Here is a 24,709-nt window from a genome sequence, read left to right as displayed (position 1 = left end):
ACGGCAAAAACTACTATGTTCTCGCAGGAGGAAGATGATACACCAACGGAGCAAAATGGTCAGTATAGTGCAGCTGGGTTGTCTCAAGGTGAATCAGCATCGTTGGCACTTGAGCTGGCAAAAATCAATCTTGAGCAAACTAGGGAACAGAGAGCATTCGCAAGGGAAGAAATTGATAGGGAAAGAGAAAGGAGGCAGTTTTCGCACTCTGTAAATAATTTTAGTTTACAGAAAGCAGTACAGTTTGTTCCCCGCTTCAATGAGGCCGAACCAGAAAATTTTTTCGAAAGCTTTGAAAATCAGGCTCGAGCCTTGAGGTGGCTGGAACAGCATTGGGCATCGTTGGTTCATACAGCATTGTTTGGTAAGGCACAGGAATTTACATCAGCATTAAATGACGCTGAATTTTCTGATTATCAAGTAGTGAAGACTACAGTGTTGGGAGCATATACAGTGGACCCTCGCATACCGTTGGCATCACATAACGTTAAATCCGCATACCGATACATTTTATCACTAAAATTTTGCCTCGCATACCGCTAAAAAACTCGCACAACGCTATTCGTCCGAGACGCTTCTAATGTGTGGCCTGAGCCAGCTTCACATGTTCTGCCGGTGGCACTGTTTACAAGCCAGCCTCCGCGGTAACATCCAAGCATACAATCGGAACATTTCGTATTATTACAGCGTTTTTTATTTCATCTGCAAAATAAGTGACCATGGGCCCCAAGAAAGCCTCTAGTGCTAACCCAGTGGTAAAAAGGGTGAGAAATACTATCATACCACAGTCAGCTGCTGCTGCACCACGGTCAGCTGTTGCTTGACCAGTCAGCTGTTGCTGGATCAGTCAGGTGCTGTTGCACCTTGATCAGCTGTTGCTGGACCAGTCAGCTGTTGCTGGATCAGTCAGCTGCTGCTGCACCACGATCAGCTGTTGCTGGACCAATCAGCTGTTGCTGGATCAGTCAACTGCTGCTGCACCACGATCAGCTGTTGTTGGACCAGTCAGCTGTTGCTGAATCAGTCAGCTGCTGCTGCACCACAATCAGCTGTTGCTGGACCAGTCAGCTGTTGCTGGATCAGTCAGCTGCTGCTGCACCACGATCAGCTGTTGCTGGAATAGTCAGCTGTTGCTGGATCAGTTAGCTGCTGCACCACGATCAGCTGTTGCTGGACCAGTCAGCTGTTGCTGGATCAGTCAGCTGCTGCTGCACCACGATCAGCTGTAGCTGGACCAGTCAGCTGCTGCTGCACCACAATCAGCTGTTGCTGGACCAGTCAGGTGTTGCTGGATCAGTCAGCTGCTGCTGCACCACGTTCAGCTGTAGCTGGACCAGTCAGCTGTTGCTGGATCAGTCAGCTGTTGCTGGATCAGTCAGCTGTTGCTGGATCAGTCAGCTGTTGCTGGACCAGTCAGCTGTTGCTGGACCAGCCAGCTGTTGCTGGATCAGCCAGCTGTTGCTGGATCAGCCAGCTGTTGCTGGACTAGTCAGCTGTTGCTGGACCAGTCAGCTGTTGCTGGATCAGTCAGCTGTTGCTGGATCAGTCAGCTGTTGCTGGACCAGTCAGCTGTTGCTGGATCAGTCAGCTGCTGCTGCACCACAGTCAGCTGCTGTTGCACCATCAGCTGTTTCTGAACATGACTCGTCCCAAACCTGTCCGTCCAGCCTGAGCGCCTGCCTTGCCGTCATTGTTTACAAGCCAGGGTGGCCGGTTGCATGCATACATTCGATACATTTTGTATTATTCCATTATTTATAGTGCTTGTAACTGCTAAATAAGCCACCATGGGCCCAAAGAAAGCTTCTAGTGCCAACCCTGTGGTAAAAAGGGTGATAAATACTATCATACCACAGTCAGCTGCTGCTGCACCACGGTCAGCTGATAAATTGGACCAGTCAGCTGTTGCTGCACCACAGCTGCTGCTGCACCACAGCTGCAGCTGCACCATGGTCAGCTGTTGCTGCACCACAGCTGCTGCTGCACCATGGTCAGCTGCACCACAGCTGTTGTTGTTGCTGCACCACCATCAGCTGTATTACTCGAAGATGTAGAGAGAGTGTTGTTGGTGTGGCTTAACATGAAACAATTACCGAGAAACGATTAACCCCGGAGGGTTAGCCACCCAGGATAACCCAAGAAAGTCAGTGCATCATCGAGGACTCTCTAACTTATTTCCATTGGGGTCCTTAATCTTGTCTCCCAGGATGCAACCCACACCAGTCGACTAACACCCAGGTGAACAGGGAAAAATGCCTGGAACTAGTGCTCATATTGGTGAATTTAAAGCCAGCAAAGGTTGGTTTGAGAGATTTAAGAATCGTAGTGGCATACACAGTGTGATAAGGCCTGTTCTGGAAGAAAATGCCGAACAGGACCTACAGTACTCAGGAGAAATAGGCACTCCCAGGACACACTGTCTCATCAGTCATTGCTGCATCTTCAATAAAGGTAAGTGTCATTTATTCTTCATTTAGTAGAGTAGTACATGCACAATATATACTGTGCATGTACTACTCTACTATTGTGCATGTATCCTTCTCTTTGTGTGTAGGAAAATGTATATTTCATGTGGTAAAAATTTTTTTGTCATACTTTTGGGTGTCTTGCACGGATTAATTTGATTTCCATTATTTCTTATGGGGAAAATTCATTCGCATAACGATAATTTCGCATAGCAATGAGCTCTCATGAACGGATTAATATCGTTATGCGGGGGTCCACTGTACATGTATCCCAGCCAAATATAAAAAACTTCTCAAACTAAGCAGGCGGCAGCTTGGTCAATCCCTCGTGGATTTTGTAAGACAGCAAACCAAAGCTTTTACCAGCTGGTATAAAGCAAGCGGTGTCTCTACCTTTGAGGAGCTGGTACAGTTTATTCTGATTGATAACCTGCTGGAGTCTGTGGGATCAGAGGTTTGAGTCTTTCTGCAGGATTGTGACTTAACCATTGCATTGGAGGCAGCCAGGTTGGCTGATACCTTCAAAACTAACCGCTCCTTGTCCGAGCGGTCCCGTCTCTCTTTTCAACAGCCTGGCATGAGCAGAGATCGTCAACCTTGGAGAATGAAGTGCCAGCCGGAGGGAGAACGTCTACGTCAGCCAACTAAGTCACCTGGTGAGCCACGCTTATCAACTTATGGTCTATCTGCTGAGAGACAAACTACTCAAAATGGTGCATCTCGACAACAGTATCCAGAGAGACACCAGCCAGAGCGACACCAGTTGCAACGTCTGCAGGGAGTAAAGGGCAAGCCTGTCGTCTGCTTCCTTTGTAACAAAGTAGGTCATATCCGTCCCAACTGCCCCCACAAACCCCAACCCATTGGGAAAATCTCTAATATCCCTAGTAACATGTCCCCGAGAGAAGTAGAAAAAGGTATGGCCCCTTATTATTACAAGAGTCTTATTTCCCTTCAGAAAAACTCAGAAACAACTGAAGTAAAGACCTTTAGAGATACTGGAGCATATTGCTCACTTGTAAGAGAAGGAATATTACCCCTTTCAGAGAACACTTCCTTGAATTCCTCTGTTTTATTGGAAGCATTTGGAGGAGCTATATATTCTGTCCCTATGCATAAAATTTATGTACAGTGCAAATATTACACTGGGTACTTAACTGTAGGTGTCTCAAAAGGATTCCCCATGAAAGATGCCATGTTATTACTGGGTAATAACATTACTACTGTTAGTGCGTGTCCTGAACCTATAATGAGTAATTCTTCTCCGGTGTTGGCCATAACTCGGGCAACATCCCAAGGGTTGTCTGGAGAGAATGTTGACCTATCCTTGGACGACTCCGATCTCGGAATAGCCACGTTGTTTTATGAGGCACACCGGCTGGAGCCTCGTAAATCAAGTGAACAGACCCCGATCAAGCCTTCCTATTCCCAGGTTGCAGGATTGCCAGATGTCTCTGTTTCCATGCCCGAGGGACTGTCCTTCTGGGAGGAACAACGAAAGGACCCTTCTTTAAAATTCGCTTTTCAGGCAGCCATGGGTAAATCCTCTTTGGATCATCCGGTCAAGTATGAAGTTAAAAACGATTATTTGATCTGCACTGAGACTGGTAAGGAGATACAGGGCCGGCAATTGTATGACAGGTTAGTGGTTCCAACCAAGTTTAGACCTCAAATATTAAATATAGCTCATAATACTTCATTAGGAGGTCACTTAGGAATTACTAAAACCTTGTATAGAATCACAAAAGAATTTTATTGGCCAAAATTAAAGGAAGATGTGAAGAATCATATTAGGTGTTGCCGAGAATGTCAGCAAGTAGGGAAACCTGGATATTCCATTAAACCTGCACCTCTCCAACCTATACCTGCTGATGGAGAACCTTTTGCAGATTTAATTATAGATTGTGTAAGTCCACTACCTAGGTCAAAGTCTGGAAATCAATATTTATTTACGATTATGGATAAAGCAACCAGATATCCTGAAGCAATTCCCATGTGCAGTATTAATACTAAAGCTATTCTCAAAGCTTTAACAAAATTCATTTCTTGTTTTAGCATTCCTAAAACTATTCAAAGTGATCAAGATACTAACTTTACTGCCAAAGCATTTAGGGAAGTATTAACTAGGTTAGGGATAATCCACAACTTATACACTGCCTATCATCCTCAGTCCCAAGGCGCCTTGGAAAGATTCCATCAGACGTTAAAAACCATGATGAGAACTTTTTGCATGCACTTTCCTACAGACTGGGATGAATCACTACCTTTGTTGCTGTTCTCAGTACGAGAGACGGTGCAAGAGTCTACAGGGTATAGCCCGTTTGAGCTGATCTTTGGGCACCATGTACGAGGTCCTCTTCGGGTGCTCAAAGAAGGATGGATGGGAGAAGACGTTAGCTCAACACTCTACAACCCGTCTTCAAGGTTGCAGGTGGCACGTCAGTTAGCCAAGGCTAACCTAAAGACAGCTCAAAGTAAGATGAAACAGAGGTAAGACAGAAGTGCACAATTCCGCTCTTTCCATCCAGGAGACAAGGTGTTGGTGCAGGAACCTATACCTGGCCACACCTTGAAAGCTAGATTTACGGGACCTATGCAGATTGTAAGTAGATTATCTGATGTAAATTATGTGGTAGCTCCCATTGAAAAGACCTCAAAAACTAAAACTTACCACATTAATCAATTAAAATATTACCATACACCAGATAAAGTCCCAGTAATGACTCTGTCCTCTACCTCTGAGAACGACTCTGATTCTTTGCACTCTATCTCTGAAATTAATATTAAACTTTCAAATTCTGTCCTCCTCAAGGATCCTAGCCCTTTAATGGAGGGACTATCTGAAACGCAAGCAACAAATTTAACGGAGCTTCTACAGTCATATCCTAATATTTTTTCGGATGTGCCGAAAAAATGTACGTTAGGTTATCATGATGTAGATGTGGGAAACTCTAAACCAATTAAACTCTCCCCCTACAGAGCTAATCCTGAAAAGCAAAGGCTACTTCAGCAGGAAGTAGAATTTTTGTTAAAGCATGGTTTAGTGGAGGAGTCATCTAGTCCATGGGCTTCACCGTGCATCCTTGTGAAAAAGGCAGATGGAGGGTTTCGTATGTGTACAGACTACCGTAAGGTGAATGAGGTCACAATTACAGATGCTTACCCTCTTCCTCGTCTGGATGACGTAATTGACTTTGTGGGTAAGGCTACTTTTGTGTCCAAGTTAGATCTCCTTAAAGGCTACTATCAGGTACCTTTGACGGATAAGGCGAAGGAAATCTCTGCCTTCGTAATTCCAGGTCATTATCAATACACAGTTGCCCCCTTCGGAATGAAAAATTCCCCCTCTTCATTCCAGAAACTTATCCATCAGGCTATTAAAGCACTTGAAGGCACAGCAGCGTACCTAGACAATATTGTTGTGGTGTCTGATACTTGGGATCAACACCTACTTAGACTTAAGGCTCTTTCTGAGACCTTTAACCCTTTGAAGGTCGACAGGCCCTCTCCGAAACTCGTTCTCAGGGTCGGCCAAATTTAAAAAAAAAAATTATTTTCTCTTATGAAAAGATAGAGAATCTTTTCCCGATCATAAAGACACCAAAAGTTTGAAATTTGATAGAAAACTTACGGAATTATGCTCTCGCAAAGTTAGAGGTCTCGGCGATGTTTACGCATCGGCGATTTTGCCCACTTTGAGCCCCATTTTCGGCCAATTCCACTGTACTAGTCGACAAAAAACATAACTATTTCGCTAGAACTCCATTTTTTCTATCGAATGGGTGCAAGAAACCACCCATTTATGAAATTCAACTATCCAATACAGTGGTCAGAATTTAGCAATTTTGCCAATTTCACACAAATTTCAAAAGATGCCAATTTCCGAATAGGGTCCAGAATAAACAAGAAAGACATTCCTGGCACTAAAATGACATTTCCTCTAGTCATTAGTCACGTCTCAAGGCCCCTCTTATATTCTTTTGCTTTCCACTTTGAATTTTTATTCTCACAAAAAATATAAGATTTACTGTTATGCAGACTACTGCATTAGTGTAAAAAATGGTATAAATATTATTGGTGCACTTGTGAAAGAATATTAGACTCACCAGTTGACGTGTATTGCACGCTTGGCACGATTTGTTTACTTTTGAAATTTGGTAAAAATCGAACATTTCTGCTACTTTGAGCTCAAAATCAAGGTACCTTTCATTGTAAAACCAGTCAAAATCATCTCAATTTCTGTAATATGTCTTCCATTCTATAAAATGAGACCAAGAAAAGTAGAATGCAACAATAAATACCATACGAAAATACACTGCAAAGTCGCTGATTTATTCCAAAAAAATGGTCAAAGTTTTTTTTTCTCATTATGCACTGTGTGCTGCAGGATTTTTTTTAGACTGTGCACACTGACCACATAGACCCATTCTTTCATATGAAGGCCTACCAGCTTTCTCCCACTAGATTTGAGGGCGCTAGAATTTAGGCGTACTAGTAGGTCAAAAACCCTGGGTCGTAAGCCGTACTAGTACGTCCGAAACCCTCAAAGGGTTAAGAGTTCCCATTTAACAATTAATTTATCTAAATCTTCCTTTGGCCAGGCCACTGTCACTTTTCTAGGCCATGAAGTAGGTAATGGTAAAGTTGCACCTAAACTTGCTAAAGTTCTTGCTATTAAAGATTATCCAGTTCCTCATGATAGGAAATCTCTTCAACGTTTCCTAGGCATGATAGGATTTTACAGAAGATTCTGTAAGAATTTCTCAGATATTGTAGCCCCTCTTACCTCTCTTACCAGTCACAAAGTTCCCTTTAATTGGACCTCAGACTGTAACACTGCTTTTAATAAAGCAAAAAGATTATTGTGTACTGCACCCATTCTTTTGTCTCCAGACTTCTCCAAACCTTTTTTATTACAGGTTGATGCTTGTGAGTCTGGGGTTGGGGTAGTACTATTACAAATCGGGAACAAGGAGTTGCAGCCTGTAGCCTTCTTTTCAGCTAAGTTCCAGCCGCATCAGAGGGCTTACTCTACCATTGAAAAAGAAGCCCTCGTGCTGGTACTGGCTTTGGAGCATTTCGATGTTTATGTGGGCCAGACATCACAGGTGGTCACAGTCTACAGTGATCACAATCCTTTAGTATATCTCCAAGCCATGAAGAACCACAACACAAGGCTTATGCGCTGGATGCTAAGGCTACAGCCCTATAATATTTCCATTAAATATATTGCCGGCTAAGAAAATATGTTGGCAGACTCTTTATCTAGAGTCTAATATTTTTATTTATTTAGGTTAGGATGTTATATTATTTGTGGTAACCCCTTGTAAGCTCTTTTTTTTTTTTTTTAACCCCTTGGTGTGGGTTTTTTTTTTTAGTGAGGGGATGCGGGCTACCGTCCGCCTGTATCTTGGACCAATGCTAGCCCGACTGACTGCTGTCTCACTCTGAGTTTAGGGTTTGGCTTTTTGTCACGAGAAAAGCTGAGCTCTATCTAAGAGTTGGATGGTGGAGAGGAAAGGCGGTCCCATTATTTTGTGCCATGGCGGCACGGTTACCACTGGGAGGTGGCAGCCTAATCCTGAGCCTTCTCGGGGGTGGGGGTGTGGCATGCAAATTGTACGTAACCTTTATTCGGTGCATGTATACACCCTCATTTACAAGCTATCTCCCCCAACCAGCGAACCAGGTTGCTGAGAGTTGATGATGGGGCCCCGTCGTTCAACTAGTGACCGGGTTCTAGCCAACAAGAAGATGGTTTTGGCAATCGCAGAGGTTATGTGGGTACCACTCTCCTGTCTGCCCTTGTCATTCCCATTCTAGAGCTGGTTGAAGCACGGTCTGCTATCTTGTGGCTTCTATTTCTGCCTTGCTTACCGTAGAGTGCACTATACTTATCACTGTACATAGTGTACATATTGCTGTTCTAAATTGGTGAAGGATAATACAAGTCTAAACTTTTTCTGCTGTGTTTATTTTGCTCCCTTTACACCCAGGATAACAGGCCATTTGGATTCCTGGGTTGTAATAGCTCAGAATACAACAGTGTAGAAGTATATACGTATAAAAATACACAAAATCTCTCTCCAAACTGCCAATATCCCAAACCCCTCCTTTAGAGTGCAGGCATTGTACTTCCCATTTCCAGGACTCAAGTCCGGTTATATAAAATAACCGGTTTCCCTGAATCCCTTCACTAAATATTACCCTGCTCACACTCCAACAGATCGTCAGGTCCCAAATACCATTCGTCTCCATTCACTCCTATCTAACACGCTCACGCACGCTTGCTGGAAGTCCAAACCCCTCGCCAACAACACCTCCTTTACCCCCTCTGTCCAACCATTTTGAGGATGACCCCTACCCTGCCTTCCTTTCCCTACAGATTTATAAACTCTCCATGTCATTCTACTTTGATCCATTCTCTCTAAATGACCAAACCACCTCAACAATCCCTCTTCAGCCCTCTGACTAATACTTTTATTAACTCCACACCTTCTCCTAATTTCCACACTCCGAATTTTCTGCATAATATTTACACCACACATTGCCCTTAGACAGGACATTTCCATTGCCTCCAACCACCTCCTCGCTGCAGCATTTACAACCCAAGCTTCACACCCACATAAGAGTGTTGGTACTACTATACTTTCATACATTCCCTTCTTTGCCTCCATAGATAACATTTTTTGACTCCACATATACCTCAATGCACCGCTCACCTTTTTTCCTTCATCAATTCTATGATTAACCTCATCCTTCATAAATCCATCCGCTGACACGTCAACTCCCAAATATCTGAAAACATTCATTTCTTTCATATTCCTCCTCCCCAATTTGATATCCAATTTTTCTTTATCTAAATCATTTGATACTCTCATCACCTTACTCTTTTCTATGTTCACTTTCAACTTTCTACCTTTACACACATTCCCAAATTCGTCCACTAACCTTTGCAACTTTCCTTTAGAATCTCCCATAAGCACAGTATCATCAGCAAAAAGTAACTGTGTCACTTCCCATTTTATATTTAATTCCCCATAATTTAATCCCGCCACTCTCCCAAACACCCTAGCATTTACTTCTTTTACAACCCCATCTATAAATATATTAAACCACCATGGTGACATTACACATCCCTGTCTAAGACCTACTTTTACCGGGAAGTAGTCTCCCTCTCTTCTACACACACTAACCTGAGCCTCACTACCCTCATAAAAACTCTTTACAGCATTTAGTAACTTACCACCTATTCCATACACTTGCAACATCTGCCACATTGCTTCCCTATCCACTCTATCATATGCCTTTTCTAAATCCATAAATGCAATAAAAACTTCCCTACCTTATCTAAATACTGCTCACATATATGCTTCAATGTAAACACTTGATTTACACATCCCCTACCCACTCTGAAGCCTCCTTGCTCATCCGCAATTCTACATTCTGTCTTACCTCTAATTCTTTCAATAACCCTACTGTACACTTTTCCTGGTATACTCATTAACTTATTCTTCTTTAATTTTTACAATCTCTTTTGTCCCCCTTCCCTTTACATAAAGGGACTATACACGCTCTCCACCAATCCCTAGGTACCTTCCCTCTTTCATACATTTATTAAACAAAAATACCAACCACTCCAACACTGTCCCCCCCTGCTTTTAACATTTCTGTCATGATCCCGTCAGTTCCAGCTGCTTTACCCCCTTTCATTCTACGTAATGCCTCACGCACCTCCCCCACACTCACATCCTCCTCTTCTTCACTCCTAAATGATGATATACCAACCTGGCCAGTGCATGAAATTACCGCCTCACTTTCTTCGTCGACATTTAAAAGTTCCTCAAAATATTCTCGCTATCTACCCAAAACCTCCATCTCCCCATCTACTAACTCCCCTTCTCTGTTTTTAACTGACAAATCCATACGTTCCCTAGGCTTTCTTAATTTGTTTAACTCACTCCAAAATTTTTTCTTATTTTCATTAAAATTCCTTGACAGTACCTCTCCCACTCTATCATCTGCTCTCCATTTGCACTTTCTCACCACTCTCTTCACCTTTCTTTTACTCTCCATATACTCTGCTCTTCTTATAACACTTCTGCTTTGTAAATACGTACCTCTCATAAGCTAACTTTTTCTCTTTTATCACACCCTTTACTTCATCATTCCACCAATCACTCCTCTTTCCTCCTGCACCTACCCTCCTATAACCACAAACTTCTGCCCCACATTCTAATACTGCATTTTTAAAACTATTCCAACCCTCTTCAACCCCCCCACTACTCATACCTGCACCAGCCCACCTTTCTGACAATAGTTGCTTATATTTCACCTGAACTTCCTCCTCCCTTAGTTTATACACTTTCACCTCCCTCTTACTTGTTGCCATTTTCCTCTTATCCCATCTACCTCTTACTCTAACTGTAGCTACAACTAGATAATGATCTGATATATCAGTTGCCCCTCTATAAACATGTACATCCCTGAGCCTACCCATCAACCTTTTATCCACCAATACATAATCTAACAAACTACAGTGGACCCCCGCTTAACGATCACCTCCCAATGCGACCAATTATGTAAGTGTATTTATGTAAGTGCGTTTGTACGTGTATGTTTGGGGGACTGAAATGGACTAACCTACTTCACAATATTCCTTATGGGAACAAATTCGGTCAGTACTGGCAACTGAACATACTTCTGGAATGAAAAAATATCGTTAACCGGGGGTCCACTGTACTTTCATTACGTGCTACGTCACACCTTGTATATTTATTTATCCTCTTTTTCATAAAATACAGTGGACCCCCGGTTAACGATTTTAATCCGTGCAAGAGGGCTCATCGTTATGCGAAATAATCGTTATGCGAATGAATTTTCCCCATAAGAAATAATGGAAATAAAATTAATCCGTGCAAGACGCCCAAAAGTATGAAAAAAAATTTTTTTTACCACATGAAATGTTAATTTTAATACACACAAACTGAAAAAGGCATGCACAATTAAATGACACTTACTTTTATTGAAGATCTGGTGATGATTGATGGGATGGGAGGAGGGGAGAGCATTATCTTCTTACTGTTTAGAAGGGGAATCCCCTTCCATTAGGACTTGAGGTAGCAAGTCCTTTTCTGGGGTTACTTCCCTTCTTCTTTTAATGCCACTAGGACCAGCTTGAGAGTCACTGGACCTCTGTCGCACAACAAATCTGTCCATAGAGCTCTGTACCTCCCGTTCCTTCAAGACTTTCCTAAAATGGGCCATAACATTGTCATTGAAATAGTCACCAGCACAGCTTGCAACAGCTGTGTCAGGGTGATTTTCATCTATAAAGGTTTGCAGTTCAACCCACTGTGCACACATTTCCTTAATCTTTGAAGTAGGCACAATGGATTCCACAACTGGCATAGGCTTCTCAGGGTTAGCCCCAAACCCTTCAAAATCTTTCTTAATTTCCATACTAATTCTCACCCTTTTTACCACAGGGTTGGCACTAGAAGCTTTCTTGGGGCCCATGGTCACTTATTTTCCAGAAACAGCACCGAAAACACTGTAATAATACGAAATATTCCGAGTGTATGCTTGGATGTTACCGCGGAGGCTGGCTGGTAAACAATGGGACGGCCGGCACATGTGAGGGCACATTGGACGCGTCTCGGACGAAAATCGGTAAGCGGGTTTTTAATCGGTATGCGCGGCAAAAATGTTGCGATAAAAGTAATCGGTATGCGGAAAAATCGCTATGTGATGCCATCGTTATGCGGGGGTCCACTGTATATATTATTTATTACCAAACCAATTTCTACACATAGCTCAATTAAAGGCTCCCCATTTTCATTTACCCCTGGCACCCCAGATTTACCTACTACTCCCTCCACAACATTTTTTCCCACTTTAGCATTAAAATCCCCAACCGCAAGTACTCTCACACTTGGTTCAAAACTCCCTATGCAATTACTCAACATTTCCCAAAATCTCTCTCTCTCCTATATACTTCTCTCTTCCCCAGGTGCATAAATGCTTACTATAACCCACTTCTCACATCCAACCTTTATTTTACTCCACAGAATCCTTGAATTAATACATTTATAGTCCTTCCTTTCCTGCCATAGCTTATCCTTCAACATTATTGCTGCTCCTTCTTTAGCTCTAACTCTATTAGAAACCCCTGACTTAATCCCATTTATTCCTCTCCACTGAAACTCACCCACCCCCTTCAGCTTAATTTCACTTAAAGCCAGGATATCCAGCTTCTTCTCATTCATAGCATCCACAATCATCTCTTTCTTATCATTCGCACAACATCCACGCACATTCAAATTTCCCACTTTGACAATTTTCTTTTTCTTATTCTTTTTAGTAATTTTTACAGGAAAAGGGGTTACTAGCCCATTGTTCCCGGCATTTTAGTTCACTTTTACAACACGCATGGCTTATGGAGGAAAGATTCTTATTCCACTTCCCCATGGATATAAAAGGAAAAGTAATTAGAACAAGAACTAAGATAAAATCAAAGAAAACTCAGATGAGTGTGTATAAATAAACGTGTACATGTATGTTTAGTGTGACCTAAGTGTAAGTAGAAGTAGCAAGACGTACTTGTAATCTTGCACATTTATGAGACAGACAAAAGACACCAGCAATCCTAGCATCATGTAAAACAATTATAGGCTTTCGTTTTACACTCACTTGGCAGAACGGTGGTACCTCCCTGGGTGGTTGCTGTCTACCAACCTACTAGTTCTTATTCTTGCTTATTTCCTCTTATCTCCATGGGGAAGTGGAACAGAATTCTTCCTCCGTAAGCTATGCGTGTTGTAAGAGGCGACTAAAATACCAGGAGCAAGGGGCTAGTAACCCCTTCGCCTGTATAAATTACTAAATTCAAAAAGAGAAACTTTCGTTTTTCTTTTTGGGTATAGCAAGTTTATTTGGTGTTCTGGTAGCGGGCATGTGAATGATAAACGTCTTTGGAGGCTTCTTACTTTATTGTTAAGGCGTGGTGGGTACACAGGCTTGTGTGTTGTGCCCATGGCCCGGAAAGGGACATCCCACGAGGGAGAGAAAGAGAAAGAGGACACTTCTTGCCTGAGTGAAGGGTGTCGCCAGAGTGAGAGTGAGGCAAGGGCAGGCAGGCTGGCGTGCCCACTGAGAGGCCTGGCTACAGAGGGCAGCACCTTAGTGCTGCGAAATATGAGCTAAGCTGGCAGACAGCATGGGCTGTCTGTGCAAACAATACAGGCTGTCTACATACGCTTGGCCACCTACTGCGCGTCGTCCCGACTCGACAATACTGGTGGTAAAAAAAAAACTCGGTCTCTCTCTCATAGGAACAGGACACAACACAAAATAAAAACATATATATACATATGGACATGGAAAAAAAACTTCCTACAGGGAGGGAAGAAAAAAACATGTGGGGTGTGCTAAACATCGTGGTCATAGGCAGTGAGCGTCAAAGGGCATCACTGCACGCCTTCCTGCATCTGGACAGATACTGCAACACAGGAGACATCGCTGCGGCTGAGCTGTGATGTAACAGGGTACAGTCTCCTCTGGAACGGTGAAGCAGACATCGTAGGAGTCGCTGCAGGTTTCACTCAACCTGGGGCACAACATGCTGGTGCCCTCAAGTGAGGCGTTGACAAAACTCGGCAACTGGGCAGGACTTCTGGCAAGCAACTCAGGAGGACACTTCTCGACTGGTACTGTCGCTGGGCTGTCACTGCTGGCGAGCGTGGAGCGAGTTGTGGAGCGAGTCGTGGCAGAGACGACTGGGCGAAACATCTGTGAGTCGTAACATCATACACCAGACTGCAGTGAGAGAGCTAGCAGTCAAAGTGACATCTTCTTTGTGCAGGCTGCTCACTGAAGCCTGTGACACGAGGCTGACACAGCGCCTGCCGACAGGGCTAACTGCGGCTTGACGAGTGTCATTCTCTTGGCAGTTGGAGTTATAGCAGAGGTTAGTCTAAGCATCCCCAGACTTGTTTCTCTACATATAACTGCATTCTGAAGGTCTGGAGGTGAAGTGAAACAAATCTCGATGGGAATCGTAGCAGGTACGATTCTGCAGAACATCACGAGCGACGAGCATAAGAGCTTTCTGTACAAGGGGGATCATACGCTCGGGGGCTGACTGATAACAGCTGTCAAACGCACTGGTCACGCTGGGTGACTAACACAAGGGTCTGACCGCAGACCTCACTGGACACACGGAAACTTTAAACACACTGGCGGTACAACAACATGTGAGAACACTGACTAAGAGGAATTAATTAACACACGACATATATCTTCTCTCAATCTTCTCGAGAATACTGAAATAATTACTAGAAACACTCGATGTGACATCATCAGACATCTCGAGGTGACGTCAGGCAGACATCGTGACGTCATGAAGTCGGGCAGCAGCATCGGTGACGTCGTGAAGTCAGGCAGCAGACCACAGCATGAGGCCTGGGACATCTGGTAACTCACGTGGCTTGTAGATCCACGTGACATCGCCCACACCCAACATGGCGTTGTGATCTACGTGGCATGCTGATCCACATGACTTGCTGATCCACGTGGCTTGCTGATCCACATGGCTTGCTGATCTACATGGTATGCTGATCTACATGGCTTGCTGATCCATGTGGCTTCCTGATCCACGTGGCTTGGTGATCTACGTGGCATGCTGATCCACATGGCTTGCTGATCCATGTGGCTTGCTGATCCATGTGGCTTCAAGTGGCCTCGGGCACTCAGATACACAGCACCGGCAATGAATTCACACGAAAAACAGCAGAAAACACAGCAGAGGGAGTGAGCAGTGGTGAGTGTATGGTAGACGGGTGAGTGTGAGTAGGGCGAGCATGGGCGAGGTGAGGAAACAGCCACTTCCTCCTCCTCCTCCCCCACCCACAAATACAGGGACACACTGGACACAGAAATCACCACAAAACTCACCTCTGGCTTGCTGAAACAGCTGTGCTGAGCTGAACAACAACAGCAACATAGAAGTGACGCTGAACACGTGACTTGAGAAACAACGTGGGACGCTGTAGCATGGGGTCACTGGGATGTCACTTACAATTCTCGAAGAAATTCGGCAAATTTCGGCTAGATCCTGCTTGTATCTGTGTCTGGATGCTGAAATGTGCAGACACAGCTTCAGGATAACTCGTTGAGAGACGGATGCTTCTTGCATGGGATGATGAAGTGAAGATGACTTCATTCCTTCCTTCCTCTCTCCGGGCAAACACAACTGCTGCGACCACCGCTTCCCACCATTTATAACGAGTTTATTTGGTGTTCTGGTAGCGGGCATGTGAATGATAAATGTCTTTGGAGGCTTCTTACTTTATTGTTAAGTCGTGGTGGGTACACAGGCTTGTGTGTTGTGCCCATGGCTCGGGAAGGGCCATCCCACGAGGGAGAGAGAGAGGACACTTCTTGCCTGAGTGAAGGGTGTTGCCAGAGTGAGAGTGAGGCAAGGGCAGGCAGGCTGGCGTGCCCACCGAGAGGCCTGGCTACAGAGGGCAGCACCTTAGTGCCGCGAAATATGAGCTAAGCTGGCAGACAGCATGGGCTGTCTGTGCAGACAGTACAGGCTGTCTACATGGGCCACCCTGCCTTGGTGGAATACATCCGGTTTGTTGAAAAAAAAAAAAACATGCAAAGTTTCTTGCTACTTCTACTTATACTTAGATCACACTACACATGGATGTACAAGCATATATATATACATACCCCTCTGGGTTTTCTTTTATTTTTCTTACTAGTTCTTGTTCTTGCTTATTTCCTCTTATCTCCATGGGGAAGTGATACAGAATTCTTCCTCCATAAGCCATGCGTGTTGTAAGAGGCAACTGAAATGCCGGGAGCAAGAGGCCAGTAACCTCTTCTCATGAATATATTACTAAAGTTAAAAAGAGAAACTTCTGTTTTTCTTTTTGGGCCACCCTGCTTTGGTAGGATATGGCTGGTTTGTTGAAAGCAGAAAAAATGGGGCTATGTTCTAAGACCAAAAACACACACTACATACTCTAAATTCTTTAGCTCACATTCTGGCAACCCTGACTTCTTAAAACTAAATCTTTTAAGATAAGGTTAACAAGCTGAGGTGCAAGGCTGCTTTTCTTATGTGGAGTATCTTCAGATATTGATGACTGTATTGGTAAGGCAAAGTGTCCATAATGTTTTTCTGAACTGTGGTACCCTACATTTATTTGAATAGCTCACGACGTGGTGGTTAATGGAATTCAACACTCCCTTCTCGTTTTAAGAAACCGCTTTAGCAAGAACCCTTACAATCTTGTTAAAGCCCAAGCAAACGCTCCCACGTGATTGTTGGCACGAACTGATTCTGATCTTCCTGGGACTATTCCCAATGCCTTCTTACATATTCTTGAAGCTCTTATCATCTACAAACCTTGTCATCAACAGCCTTCATCTGACTTCTTTGTGTGGGAAAACCTTGAAAATACCAGCCACATCATGCCATAATTTTTGATGCCTGCTTTTTTAAAGGAGTCTGACTAGCTTCATTCCATGATGGCTTTATGTTTGCAATTGCATCTGCAATTTTGAGCCCACACTAAGTCTTGGATTTCTTTCTTGAGGATTCTAATCCACCACCCTAATAAGGTTCCTCACAGTTCTGCTTGTGTATTACCACTTGAAGCCCTCTGTAAAATCTTAGTCTAGGGCAGTGGTATTCATTGTGCGGCTCGCGAGCCGCCAGCGGCTTGCGAGCCACTATTAATAACAAGATATGCAGGCTAATATTACAATGTCTGATTTTTCTCATTTACTATATTGCACTAGCAGCTCAGTACTACTTAATTTAGTTGAGTTACGCTAACTTGCAGTAGCTGCAGCTCTCTCAATCAATGTGTTTAACCGAAGTGGCTCTCTTGCAAAAATTAGTGAATAACACTGGTCTAGGGGTTGGGGTAAGGAAATCACATGAGTTGTATTCCAAAACATTGCAACAAGATGACTAGGGGCATTGTCAAGAACAATAACCTTGAATACAAGGTTATTTATGCCAGATATTCCTTTATCTAGGCAATAGTGTGTGAAATGATCACTAAACGAGAGAGAAATCTATATCTTGGAAGACTATCAATGAACAGATAAAAAAAAAAATTCACCCTTCATAGTGGTAGTATGTAGTAGTATCTTTGCATAGGACACCAGCATGGGTTTACACTTCAAACCTCCTGATGTGTTAACCCAGAAAAGAAATTGATCTTAGAATGGATGAATCCCTCTTATAACGAATAAAAGGCAAAAATACCATTACTGGAACAATACACAAATAACCTGCATGTGCAGGCTATTTGTGTACAGAGTCCACCTATGATAGGTGAGGTTATAATTGAATAATTAAGCAAACTCAACAGGGTACTGCTTGGCATATCTGCACTTTCACTAGAAAAGTGTTGTACAGTTTACTGCATGCCAAATGGCCAAACCACCCAAAACTAAATATGCTCCTTTGTAGGCTGGGCTTCCTGCTGATAGTTTCAAAAAATTTGTGCATCATTTCTTTGACCATAGCTGCACTATTTAAATGTAGCTCCCTTGGAGAAGCACTGCAGTAGCCCTACTGGCCCATGCTAGGCAGGTCTAACTCACACCCCACCCATACCCACTCATGTACTTGTCTAAGGAGTTTGTTCCTTTCATCCACAATTCTATTACCAAACCAGTACTTTCCTATATCCTTTCTAAATCAAAATTTTCCCAATTTGAATCCATAGCTGCAACTCCTCTCTTGGTTAGATATTTTAAGGACTTTTTTTTTATATCCCTTTATTTATTGCTATATTTCATTTATACACCTCAATCATGTTGTCCCCTAATTCTATGCCTTTCCAGTGTGCATATTCATTGCCCTCAGTCTATCCTCATAAGCAAGATTTCTGATACATGGGATCAACTTGGTCATCTTTCTTTGGTTGTTTTCCAGCACATTTATATCTATTCCAGAACTGCAAAGCATAATATTACTAGCAATCTTCTTAAGTGCCATGATTACTAGTTAATGATGAGCAAAGGGGTAAAAAAAATCACCTTTTCCCTGCAAAAGAAAGTTTCATAAACATGGGGTATATGATGACAATGGTAATGGTCTGTGACTAAGGTGGCTGGTTAGGATGACTGGAGATTCATGTACAGGCATATAACATGTGAACTGCCCTAGTCCCAAGCACACCAACTAAACAACTTAAATTTTTCATATTTCCCCAGGTTCAGTACAGTACTTAGATTCTAATAATACATGCTCACCTGGAAATCAAACCTGCGCCATCCTTGGTCACTTTTGAATTTATAGACTGTATTTAGTATGTGACAGAGTCCACCACCAGGTTTGAAGTCAAGGAAGCATTTCATCTGCAAAAAGTTTCAATATAAGTACGTACAGAATAGTGTTTTCAGTGGCAAATTTAATTCAGTCAATAATTAAACCAGACTATACATTAAAACTATTATGGTTAAGACAATTTTTCCAGTCATACTGCAAGACTGTACCTAACCTGCTGGTTTAGATATAATTTTTACTGCTTTAAAATAAATGGACATAAAATTACGTCAGTGAGTGGCTATAAAACCAAAATGCCGAACAAATTTTTATTGGGACTGTTGTACTCAACCCTGAATGAAAGGTAGTCCAAATAAAAGTTTGTTCTGTACAATGTTTTTATATTCATGTAAAATAAATCTTTCTTCTTTCAACAAATCAGCCACATCCCACCAAGGCAGGGTGGCCCAAAAAGAAAAACGAAAGTTTCTCTTTTTAAATTTAGTAATTTATACGGGAGAAGGGGTTACTAGCCCCTTGCTCCCGGCATTTTAGTCGCCTCTTACAACACGCATGGCTTACGGAGGAAGAATTCTGTTCCACTTCCCCATGGAGATAAGAGAAAATAAACAAGAACAAGAACTAGAAAGAAAATAGAAGAAAACCCAGAGGGGTGTGTATATATATGCTTGTACATGTATGTGTAGTGTGACCTAAGTGTAAGTAGAAGCAGCAAGACGTACCTGAAATCTTGCATGTTTATGAGACAAAAAAGGACACCAGCAATCCTACCATCACGTAAAACAATTACAGGCTTTCGTTTTACACTCACTTGGCAGGACGGTAGTACCTCCCTGGGCGGTTGCTGTCTACCAACCTACTACCTAGGATGTAAAATAAATATGTACTGTAAATAATATGAACTGCCAACTTCCATAATATATTTAAATTTAGTTGCAATGATATGTGAAGTAACTAATCACACAAGATGGGCAAACCATAAGAATAAAACAGAAGAAATGTTTATTAGGTTGTTTATCACTACTTAATTTAGTCCCTTTATATATTTCTCCTGAAACAGTTCGCTATATACCAATACCTTGTACTGCCCTTCATTCAGTAATTGCTATACTCCTAGTTTTAAGAACAATTAAGGGGCTACTTTCAGGTGTTATAATATTTTTCCCTCTTGTCCATATACATAGTCACATTTGTTAAAATACTCCAGGTGCTATTGGCTATCTCAGGTACTACTGTTTTTTAATTTCATTCTTTTATTATTATATTCACTAGCTCCTTTATTTTAGCTGTAAATATCTACCGTAGTTCATATACTCACATTTGTTAAAATAATTAAGGTGCTATTTAGATGCTAAGTGTATAATTGAATTATCTTTTCTATAATAATCCCTAGTTCTTTTATATTTTTATAAGTTTTAGAATATTTACATAGTCTTATTCCTAAGTCTAGTTGTAGATTCACTATAAATCTTATAATATTTTACTCAGAAAATCTAGTTTGTAGAGTCACTCTCATTCTTATGACTACAGGCACAGATCCTATGTAAACTTTTTGCTAAATGATTTACACGAATCAAACAGCAACTGTAATTATTATACAGCAGACCAAGCAAAGACATTACTCAGAGCAAACAATAACATAACCATCTTTAACTACAATGTCAGATCCTTGAGCAAACATTATGACTACCTCACAGCATTACTCAGTTCCCTTCATTCCAATATATCAATCATCACAGAAGCCTGGCTTAAGCCTGATATTACAGATGTCTATGCCATTCCTGGTTACATGGCCATACACAACTGTAGGACAGACCAGCTAGGGGAAAGAACAGCTATATACTACTCAAATCAACTCGAATGTATCAAAAAATCTTGCACAAGGGATGAATATGGTGAATATATCATAGCCAAATTTAAATCAAAAGACCTGCAAAAACCCCCTCACAGTTATAAACATCTACAGAGTATCACAGTCAAACATGATTACTGATGCACACATGAATAAAGACCACCTGCTACTAACAGGAGATTTCAACATAAAATTACTACACGACCAGCACCCACAAGTAACCGAATTCACAAACACTATAAGCAACTGCCTGTTGCTACCAACAATATCTAAACCTACAAGAATCACCGAGACTAGTATCTCCTTAATAGACCACATCTGGACTAACACCATATCCCCTTTAAAATCAGGCATAATCAGAGACAACACTACAGACTACAGTGGACCCCCGGTTAACGATTTTAATCCGTGCAAGAGGGCTCATCGTTATGCGAAATAATCGTTATGCGAATGAATTTTCCCCATAAGAAATAATGGAAATAAAATTAATCCGTGCAAGACGCCCAAAAGTATGAAAAAAATTTTTTTTTACCACATGAAATGTTAATTTTAATACACACAAACTGAAAAAGGCATGCACAATTACATGACACTTACTTTTATTGAAGATCTGGTGATGATTGATGGGATGGGAGGAGGGGAGAGCATTATCTTCTTACTGTTTAGAAGGGGAATCCCCTTCCATTAGGACTTGAGGTAGCAAGTCCTTTTCTGGGGTTACTTCCCTTCTTCTTTTAATGCCACTAGGACCAGCTTGAGAGTCACTGGACCTCTGTCGCACAACAAATCTGTCCATAGAGCTCTGTACCTCCCGTTCCTTCAAGACTTTCCTAAAATGGGCCATAACATTGTCATTGAAATAGTCACAAGCACGGCTTGCAACAGCTGTGTCAGGGTGATTTTCATCTATAAAGGTTTGCAGTTCAACCCACTCTGCACACATTTCCTTAATCTTTGAAGTAGGCACAATGGATTCCACAACTGGCATAGGCTTCTCAGGGTTAGCCCCAAACCCTTCAAAATCTTTCTTAATTTCCATACTAATTCTCACCCTTTTTACCACAGGGTTGGCACTAGAAGCTTTCTTGGGGCCCATGGTCACTTATTTTCCAGAAACAGCACCGAAAATACTGTAATAATACGAAATATTCCGAGTGTATGCTTGGATGTTACCGCGGAGGCTGGCTGGTAAACAATGGGACGGAGCGGCACATGTGAGGCTGGCTGAGGGCACATTGGACGCGTCTCGGACGAAAATCGGTATGCGGGTTTTTAATCGGTATGCGCGGCAAAAATTTTGCGATAAAAGTAATCGTTATGCGGAAAAATCGCTATGCGATGCCATCGTTATGCGGGGGTCCACTGTATTACCCAACCTTTCTCATAACTAATCTAGGTAAATTTGCCCCAAGACATTACTAAAGTTACCTTCAGACTACACAACAAGACAGCTGTTAACAACTTTATAGCAGCTATGAATAACATCGACTGGCAAAATGAGCTCGAAACATATACAGATACGAATGAATGTATAAATAATTTAAAAAAAAAAAAAGGCCATTACCTCTACAACAAACATTGCCCTAAAAAAACTAAACAGATCACAGCAAAGAGACTGAATAGTCCCTGGCTAACACCCAGCATCCTCAAATCCATTAACACAAAGCACAAATATGAAAAACAGTACAGAATGGGTCAAATACCTAGAGACCAGTCTAAATGTTACTCATCAGCTCTTACCAGCCTGATAAGAAGATCTAAAAAATTGTATTATGAAAATAGATTACATAACATCAAAGGTGATATGAAAAAGACCTGGAAAACTCTATTTGAAATTCTTGGAACTAAAAAGCTATCCAAAAACAAAACAATCAAACTAACAAAATCAGACGAACCCCTACTCACACCAACTGAAACAGCGAACAGACTCAATGTTTTCTTCTCCACCATAGGAAAAATCTAGCAAACAAAATACCAAGCTCAAATACCTGTCCATCAGACTACCTCATAGGTACCTACCCAAATACATTATTCCTAGCTCCAACCAACCCACCAGAAGTCTCGCTCATCATCAACACCCTTAAAAACAAGGCAGGAGACATAAACAACTTGCCTGCTTTTATGTACAAAAAAGCTTCTCAAGTATTGTCACCAATTATTGCAACACTCTTTAACAAATCCACTGAATCATCTACCTTCCCAGCAATCCTCAAAATAGTGAGGGTCACTCCAATCCATAAAGGAGGTGACCAAGCTGACTTGAATAACTATAGACCAATATCTAACTTACCACTGCTCTCTAAAATCTTTGAAAAATTAATTCATAGATGGATCTATTCCTACCTCGTCTCACACAACATACTAAACCCTTGTCAGTTTGGATTCAGGAATAATAAAAGCACAAATGATGCTATCATACACATGCTAGAACTAATATATACTGCACTCGAAAAGAAAGAAATCCTGCTGGGAATTTTCAATGATTTACGTAAAGCTTTTGATACAGTCGACCATGAACTGCTGTACTCTAAATTAACATACTCCCTCAACTACCTAAAGTCATACCTTAGTAGCAAAGTCAATATGTGTACACAAATGGTGCAAACTCTTCTACCCAACCAATCACATTAGGAGTCCCACAGGGAAGTGTCCTTGGACCACTCCTCTTTCTCATCTACATCAATGAACTACTGAATGCATCACAGCTACTCAAACCCATATTATTTGCAGATGACACTACATACATCTTCTCCCACCCAAACCCAGTCATACTTGCCAACACTGTCAATGCCGAATTGCAGAAAATATCTGCCTGGATGATGACTAATAAACTTACCCTGAATACTGACAAAACCTACTTCATTCAGTTTGGAAACAAAGCTGCAAATGTTCCACTTAACATAACACTAAACGGATCACCAGTCACAAGACTTGCAGAGGGAAAATTCCTAGGTATCCACCTTAACAATAGCCTTAAGTTCCAGACACATATACAACAAATCACCAAAAAAATCTCAAAGACTGTAGGCATACTATCAAAGATACGGTACTACGTTCCACAATCAGCTCTCCTGGCACTGTATCATTCACTCATATACCCTTATCTCACATATGGAATTTGTGCATGGGGATCAACAACATTAAATCACCTAAGACCTCTAATAACCCAGCAAAAGGCAGCAGTCAAAATGATAACAAATTCCCACTTCCGACAGCATACTCCCCCAATTTTCAAAAGTCTAAATCAGCTCACCATTAAGAACATCCATACTTATTCATGTGCCTACTACATACACAGAACAATACATGCAAATATAAACCCTCCACTCAAACTTCTCCTCACCAACCTTAACAGGACACATGACCATAACACAAGACACAGATCTCTTTTTGATGTACCTCCTATCCATATCACACTGTGTAAAAACTCTATGCACAGAAAGGGCCCCAAAATATGGAATTCATTACCAGAAGATACTAAAGTAACCCCGTCTGAAAATCAATTTAAGACTCTTCTCAAAAGCTACTTAATCACCCTAGACTAAATGCTCAATACTCAGTATTCCCATACTCAATACGTATTTCCATATCATAACTTTGATATACCTTTACATATACCTTTGAAGAGTTTTGAGAATTTATCTACTCTCTGAGCCCAGCCATGGGCCAGGCTTGTCTGGTGCTTGCCTGGTCAACCAGGCTGTTGCTGCTGGAGGCCCGCTGCCCCACATATCCATCACAGCCTGGTTGATCTGGCACCTGGTGAAGATACTTGTCTAGTTTCCTCATGAAGGCTTCTACACTTGTTCCAGCAGTGTTTCTGATATCTTCTGGTAAGATGTTCAAAAGTCTGGGACCCTGGATGTTGATACAGTGTTCCCCACTGCATCCCTGCTCCTCACTGGGTTTATTTTACACTTCATCCCATATCTCTCACTCCAGTATGTTGTTATGGCAGTGTGCAGATTTGGGACCAAGCACTCAAGTACCTTCCAGGTATATACGTATTATCACGTACCTCTCTCTCCTCCGCTCCAATGAGTACATGTTCAACACTTGCAGGTGTTCCCAGTA

At 42.0% G+C, this 24,709-nt stretch overlaps 1 protein-coding gene across 1 annotated transcript in view; it reads right to left on the bottom strand.

Annotated features, from left to right (window-relative positions):
* Window positions 1-24,709, bottom strand: part of mor (SWI/SNF- related protein mor) — a 139,812-nt gene that overhangs the window by 100,185 nt on the left and 14,918 nt on the right. Inside the window, exon 3 of the mRNA XM_053777954.2 lies at window positions 18,750-18,854. Within this exon, the coding sequence (XP_053633929.2) occupies window positions 18,750-18,854 (105 nt within the window). The remainder of the gene's footprint in view (window positions 1-18,749; window positions 18,855-24,709) is intronic.

Source organism: Cherax quadricarinatus, chromosome 22 (genome assembly GCF_038502225.1).
Source record: "Cherax quadricarinatus isolate ZL_2023a chromosome 22, ASM3850222v1, whole genome shotgun sequence".
NCBI lineage: Eukaryota > Metazoa > Arthropoda > Malacostraca > Decapoda > Parastacidae > Cherax > Cherax quadricarinatus.
This window is presented reverse-complemented; position numbering and strand designations above follow the sequence as displayed.